The 8,099-nt window shown below is 30.8% G+C and overlaps 1 protein-coding gene across 1 annotated transcript; it reads left to right on the top strand.

Moving 5' to 3' along the window:
* Nucleotides 1-1,864: 1,864 nt before the first annotated feature.
* Nucleotides 1,865-7,767, top strand: LOC111690611 (doublesex- and mab-3-related transcription factor A2). The gene is made up of 4 exons (XM_023453117.2): nucleotides 1,865-2,196; nucleotides 2,327-2,428; nucleotides 3,891-4,239; nucleotides 6,246-7,767. The coding sequence occupies exons 1-4, from the start codon at nucleotides 2,050-2,052 to the stop codon at nucleotides 7,088-7,090; spliced, it is 1,443 nt and encodes a 480-aa protein (XP_023308885.2). The 5' UTR covers nucleotides 1,865-2,049; the 3' UTR covers nucleotides 7,091-7,767.
* The last annotated feature ends 332 nt before the right edge of the window (nucleotides 7,768-8,099 follow it).

Below are 8,099 nucleotides of genomic sequence, written 5' to 3'. Positions count from 1 at the left end.
GCAATTATAAACATTCGCATAAACATTGACCAATAAAAGCTATATTAACTGAACGTCATTAGCAGTTAAAAAGCACTCAATAAATATTGAATTTGAATAGGACGTTTTATACTTAAAAATTAGTTAGGCCTTCTCTAAGGCATCTTTATTTTATATTTTCCTTGCTTGATGTACATTCGAGTAAAACATAGAGAAGAAGTAAGTTACTAAGTGAATGGATGAATGACTAAATGAAGAATGAATGTGAATTGAATACAATGGTTTCTTTTTTTGTTGTTTGATTGTATTTTGATGTATTTTAAAATGTGTGTGAGTGAAAAATAGGAATAAACAGAGATGCCAGATGTTTTTTTAATATGACCTAAAGTAGATTATCAAAACCTATAGTGGAAATTCTTATGTTAAAAGTAAAGTAGCTACAAATTATACTGTAGTATAAGTATAAGTGTACCTGAGTATAAGTACCTATACGGTACTTTTTCGTTCTCAAACTAGTACTTTTTGAATTTGGCGGCGTGTCATAATGTCAAGTGACATAATGTTCATGACATAATGCATATATCTTGAAAAACAAATGTGAAATTCAGCAGCTTAATAAATCCTTTAAAAAAAGTAATCTTCTTTGATTTTTGGATTAAGAGTTTTTGGCTCGTGTTATTTAGTAAAATCTTGAACCACTGTTTTCAAAGTCGAAAAAACTTTGTTTAGAATAATTAAGAGCAATTACAGAGTGATCTCTTAGGACATCATTTTGTAAAAATCCAAACAAATCTGGCAGCACCTGCTTTAACTCAGAGAGTTTTTAATATTGTATCGATGATGGTAAAATGTGAGTGAACAATTTTATATACAGTACCAAATTGGATTTTGAAACTTTTTTAATTGCGTGCGTCACACTCATCAACGTAGTTGTGCACACAAATACACATATACATAAGCACACAATGAGTTTCGTGTGTCAGTCTGACAGTCAATAAATCGGATGAATTGTTTCACTACTCGCAATTTACTACTTACTCACCTTCATCCTGCCACTCAGTAATATTCACTCAAATTGTTAGTGTTGTTGTTGTCGAAAATTCACACAAATACACACATTCATACTTTAAATCTAGTATGTATTTACATTAAATACAATTTGTATAATCGTATGTATACATGTATTTTTTCTTAAAAATTATTATTCTTTTTTTCGTTTTTGTTGTATATTGTTACTTTAGTTTATAACAAAACTGTGTGATTCTCAACCAACAGACACATAGAAAAAAAAAACACACAAAAAACATACGCACATATATTCATTTCTAAAGGTGGTTGGTTGGTTGATTCTGCTGCATGTAGCAAAGGCTGACAGGGCAAACAGACCAACAAACAAGAGTAAACAGGAGGCATCTACGGATTCAACCCCCAAAAATACACCAACAACAATAACAGCAGCAGCAAGAAAACATTATTGTATTCAATTGTTACTCCGCGAAACAGAGAATGAATGGAATGGATGGTTGATGATGGTGATGTTGAGGATGGTTGGGTTTGTTGGTTGGTTGGTGTTTTCTGTTTGTTTTTGTATTTATTTTTTATCCATCAACAATATTGAAGAAATTTGAATCAGTTGCAAACGAGTTCTCAGTGCGTTACGACGACAACTTAGAAACGCGCTGTGTTAAAAAAAAAAATTGGTTACAAAACTAAACAAAAAAATTTAAAACAGTTTAAAAACTACTAAAATTGTTACATTTTCAAATGCGGATTGTAAAAATAAAATTACAAAACAATTAATATTATTGCACTCTTAAATTGAAATAAAAAAATAAAATAAACAAAATATTGTATAAAAAACTATTAAAAAAGTTTTAAAAATAAATTGTGTTTTCAAATATTAATAACAAAAAGAACAAAAAAAAAATAACAACAAAAGAATATTAATTTAAAAATTTCCTGGCTATGTGCTTATTAACAAACTAATTTTGTGAAAATTTTCTAATAAAAAAATTGTTATAAAAACAAAATCCAATAAAATTAATTTCACCCTAGAAAGTGTGAAAAGTAATGAGTTTACCCAGTGGTGTTGATATGCAAAATCTCATGTCTCAACATCCAGTTTTAGGTGCTTTGCCACCGGCATTCTTTTTACGAGCCGCTTCCGAACGTTATCAACGTACTCCCAAATGCGCCCGCTGTCGAAATCATGGAGTGGTTAGTATTCGACGAATTGTTAAGGATTTAAAGCTCATCAATTCCTGTTACATTTTAAAAACTTATTCATTTTTATGAATAACAACGGATTTACAAACAAACTAACAAATTTATTTTGTTTTAATTTTAGGTCAGCGCTTTAAAGGGCCACAAACGTTATTGCAGATGGCGCGATTGTCTATGTGCCAAATGCACTTTAATTGCTGAACGTCAACGTGTCATGGCAGCACAGGTTAGTGCACAAAGAATATTTTTTTAATATTCAAAAATAAACTTGAATTTGGATTAAAAACTCTCTTAAAAATGTCCGTCGGAAAGTTCTTAACATATTTGCTAATAGAAAATCGACTTCGCCAAAATAGTTATGAAACGTTATTAATATCTTTTTAATACGCACTCCCGACGATATTTGATTTTATCGACGCTAATCATTCATTGTCAAGATAACATATCTTCGCACAATAAGAATCGAACCAACGACTTTCGTACAAACAGACTAGAACAGTACGGACCTACGGAGATATACATATCTATGTTCCTAGCTCAATATCTATCATTTATTTTGCAACCAATAAGGTTTCATGATTCTTCTAAATTTTCATAAAGCTAAGTGAAGGGTCAAGTATAGATCAAAAATAGACTTCCTATATTCAAGATTTAATATTCGAGATATATATGAATCTGTGATGAACTGTTTAAGATTTTAAATTGGTAATTTATCTATTATATATTCTTCTCCGACCCCGTTTTCTATAAAGATTTACAAATACAAAAATTTATAAGATAACTGATGATTATAATAATAACTCAACATTCCAGAGATCCCGGCTAGAGATCACTAAAACTATTTTCTTTTAGACTTCCAATTTCGGGGGTCTAATTTAATCGGACTATATCTTACATTAATTTATATTCTAAACATTTCTCTTCTTGCAAAGTACAAACAACATCAAATTAAGGATTCGTTTATTTGGAGAAGTAGAACTTAGCAATGACTTTCAATAGCAAGTATTGTAAGTAAAGAGCACTTTTGTTAAACAAATCTAATTGACTTTTTTATTTTAATTCAAAGAACAAAAATATACCTTTAAATAAAACTATTCTGAGATTGAAGCCGTAATATAGTTTGAATCCATATATATCGACTCAATCAAAAAAAAGTAATGTTTGTATGTAATCGATAATCGCAAGAAATGCTGCGACGTTAAAAATCCAGAATCAATAATTATAATAGTTTTTGGATATTTAGATATTTGAGACAGTCCACTTGACCAATGAAAGGCCGCATGGAAGCTCAACTAGTCATCCAAAACAATTGTTGCCATAAGAAAAAATCGTGATTTTAATTTTTTACTTAATTCGATATTTAATGAATTGTTTAAATTATTGAGTAAATTTTCCATTTTATAGTTTAATAATATTGTTATGAAATCTACTCAAAAAAATATTTCTTAAAATTTCATGTGAACATTTCGAATACTTGATTGAGATTTAAACTCTAATCCAATTCCACACAAGTTACTACATAAATGTATAAATAAATTTATGCGAAATATATAGAAGATTTTTAAACCTACTAAAATAATTGCCAACATTTTTCCAAACAACTTTAACAAAACTTTACTTCCATGATAACGTTATGAGCAAATTAGCAATTATTTAACTTTCAAATTTTTTCCCTCTTTTACCTTCAGGTTGCCCTACGACGCCAACAAGCCCAAGAGGAAAACGAAGCCAGAGAATTAGGATTGTTATATACGAGTGTACCACCACGTGTACCATCACAAAATACAAATGAGAACACAACCACGGCCACAACATCACAACTATCACCACAACAGACATCGGCTAATGGAGTATTTCATGCAGGTATACCTTCGCCCCCTAGTGATGGACTCGATTCCACAAACAATTCAACACATCATCATACACGTATGCCCTTCAGCAATGGTAATTCCGGGGATTCAGATTCAGAAATGCGCATAAGAGCTGAAAGATTATCAATGGGTTTCTCACCCGATCGTACGGAAGTTGAAAGTCCTGGTAAGTTTTATATTAAATATTTCTATATTTCATTTAAAATTAACATTTCCGACTGCTTAAATAACAACAATAATAATCAAGTGTTAAAAATTTGTCAAACAAAGTGTATTTTTTTTGGTTAATGCTGCTGTAGTTGTTTGCTGTTAAATCATGTTGCATGCTGTCAGGCGTAAAGATGTTGTAATTCTTTATGTTACCACATGTGTTCTAACAAAAGATTTTCCACTTTTATTATTTGCCAAAAGAATTGCACACCTACAATGCAAACACGTATGTACTGTATTCGGCGAAGAAGTACTTATGTGCAGCATTACATTTCCGCTTTGACAACTTGCCACCTTTGGTTTTTTTTCTTTATTTCTATTTTTAATTTTTCTGCACTAATATGTGCCACCCCTTCTTCTTTGTGTCTGCGTTTTATTTATTTAATTTCTTGGTAAATTTTATTAAAAAATAATAAAACATTTAGAAGAAAAAAACCAAAACAATGCAATTTGGTTCATGTTAAAAGCTAACGAGGTACATTTTATAAAAGAAATGAAAACATTGAGGCGAGAAAATGTTACAGTATTTTATGTCTCAGTTAAGCCATTTTTTGCGAAAGCAATTGCAAAGGAAGAAGAGGAAAATTAATTGCAGTTAATCTTACAATTTAAAAAAAAAAAAACTATAGACTTGGAATCAAAGGCGTAAAACTAAATTATTGTAAGAAATATTCGTTAAATTCAGAAGGACTTTCGAAAAAATATTGTAGATATACATAAAAGTTTATGAGATATTATCATTTTAATATTCAAACTTGCAACAGAAGGAAATTTCTTCCAATTTTTCAAAAAAAAAAACTCAAAATAAACTATATTCAAAAAGTCTATATTTTTTGAAAAATGGACCCCACGTAGAGGGAGAAAAATATACAAGTCTGGTACCAAATTGACACCAAGGTGTTTTTCAATAACATCCGCTTAATATGCACACTTACGACAGCATTCGTTGTAAAATTTATACACATCCGTTGTCTAAATGTTATCTAACGTTATAAGCTCACTATTGACAAATGATTGTTTGCCAACAGTGCATATATTTTGCATATGACAATACTTTGACAACGGATGTTATTGAAAAATTATAAACACTTTGGTATCAATTTAGTATATATTTTTTCCCCTCTGTGTACCTGTTAAATTAATTAATATAATCAGATAAAATTTTGTCTTGGGCAGGGTAATAAGGTTCAAAAAAGTGAAAAGGAAACTAGTAAAAATAGATATTTTGATTTAGAACTCAATATCAGACACTTTTTTCAAGCTTTTGATATTATACATAACACAATAACTTTCAATTGCAAATATTAACCTGCAATTATTTACACAGGATTAAAAGAAAACACACACAAACAAATCAATAAGTAAGAGGGAATGAGATTGGAACTTAATTAAATTTCAAATACATATCTAAAAAAGTGCTTCACAAATACCAAATACAGAAACAGAATCACAAGCAGAAATTAAAAAAGCAAATAAAAAAGAATTGATATAAAAATAACTCTGTTAAGTATCGAATGACTACTGTAACTGTCTTCAATATTTGTATTTGTAAAATGATTTGTGTTTACTTGATTCATATGCCCCTGTTACCAGGTAACCTGGCCATGCTGGTGAAGTGACAGTTAAGAGTGGGATCCGGTAGCATTAACCTGTATACATGTATATATGTGTGTGTGGATTTGATATATAAATTTGATACTTTATTTTTATTTGTTTGTCTTGTTTGATGATGATGGTGAACAACAGCAGGAAAAAAACTTAAAAAGACAAATACAACTCAAGAGGTTGACTTAAGAAGCAAAAGAAGTTTTAAAAAGTACTTCTACAAAACTGTTAAAGACTATGTATGAATTTATTTAAGAAAACAAAAACAATATTAGTTTTTTTAAAAATAAAAATTTTAAAATAAATGTTTACACATTTCAACTAACAATCTTTATTTCTTGTTTATTTTTATTTTAGGCTCCAAACGTGCTCGCCTCTCTAATGAAACCGATCAAGATACCGGCTCAGAATCTGCTCCCAGCAGTCCTCATCCTAAAGGTTCCAATTATCACAACAATGGCAATCTCTCACCTGCACGCACTGGTCCACCAAGTTCCCCTGAATCTGATTTGGATGTAGATTCGGCCCCAGATGAGGCTACTCCTGAAAATCTCAGTCTTAAGAAAGAAGATTCCACCTCACCTCCGCATACACCCTCCAATGACAGCATGCATATGTTGAGATCTTTTAACAATGGCAATGCCCAAGGTTTTATGCCCTATCATCATACACAGTTTTTAGCAGCAGCCGCAGCCAGTGCTCATTCACATGCCCAACATGCTCAACACTCGCCTCATCATCCTCAACAGCCACAAATGCCCCCACAACATCCCTCGGCCAGCCAACAACAACGTTCTCCAGTCGATGTGCTTATGCGTGTTTTTCCCAATCGCCGAAGAAGTGATGTTGAACAATTGTTGCAGCGTTATCGGGGAGATGTTTTGCAAACCATGGAAGCCATGATTTCCGGAGAAGACATTCTAACAAATTCCACAAATTCGCCTCCCAATGTACCACCCTCACCACCATTTCCTTTGAAATCAGCTTTCTCACCTTTAGTTCCACCAGCTGCAGTTTTCGGTTCACCCACCCACAGATATCCACCATTTATGCAAGCTCACGCTAAACGTTTCTTAACAGCTCCCTATGCCGGTACCGGTTATTTGCCGGGCGTTATAAATCCTGCAGATGTTGAACAGTCTGAATCGAATGGAGGTGCGTCAGTGGATCGTAATAGCAATGCTGGAGATTCACAAGATTGAGATTTCGGTTTAGCCGGTGGTGAGCACAACGGCATGTTTAGACCATTTGAGTAGCGCTGGCGCAAATTGGATTCGGACTATGTTATCCACAATCAAACCGATACCGGTACACGAATGACAAGCTGTACATAATCATAATTAAGACTCACAGACAAATTATTTAGGGAACTTAATATTTTATAGGACAAATTGTGTAAAAGAAGTATTTGCTAAGTATTTAGCGAATAGTATGGAAGCTTCTCTAACTTTAGTCGATCATAAATATTCTTTAGTACATGTTACTTACTTCTAATGTTAAATAGTAATTGTTGCTTAAAAAATAATGAAATAATAATAATTTAGTAGAACTTCAAAATATACGTACATACAAACCTACAAATTACGCACATTAATTGTAAATTTGTTACAAAAGAGAAAAAAAAAAACAAAATTATATCAAGTGTATTATAAATAAATTCAAATTGACCAGTGTTGTATTCCATTATATTGAAAGCAAAAAAACTATGATTAAAAATATTGTAAAATATTAAATTGGTTAAGAATGCCAAACAAATTAAGAAAATTTAGTAATAAAAAAATTATATATTGCGATATTTACTCATAATTAAATAGTTATTATCTATTGTTAAGTATTTAAGTAAAAAAAATTATTTGTAAAAAAATAAAAAAAAAACAACAAAAATAATAAAGAAACTGAAGAAATAAATCTCAATACATACTGTGTTAAAATAAAATTATTAATAAAAAATTTTGGGTTTTTTTTTATATCGTCATAATATGCAGAAATATGTTTGAAGGTTTATTAGCAATTTTTTTTCTTTTATTAAAACTTTTTAAAAAATATATAAAAGTGTCAAAGTGTCAACTTCATGTAATGTTGACAACGTTGCGTTGTCAATATAACATAGTGTTCTCCTACGTATGTATATACTTTGACAACTGATGTTATTGATAAATTATAAACACTTTGGTGTCAATTTGGAACTATGCGCGTTATTTATTATTCCCT

Source organism: Lucilia cuprina, chromosome 4 (genome assembly GCF_022045245.1).
Source record: "Lucilia cuprina isolate Lc7/37 chromosome 4, ASM2204524v1, whole genome shotgun sequence".
Lineage (NCBI taxonomy): Eukaryota > Metazoa > Arthropoda > Insecta > Diptera > Calliphoridae > Lucilia > Lucilia cuprina.
The sequence above is the reverse complement of the archived record's forward strand: the minus strand, read 5'-3'. Positions and strand labels throughout refer to the sequence as shown.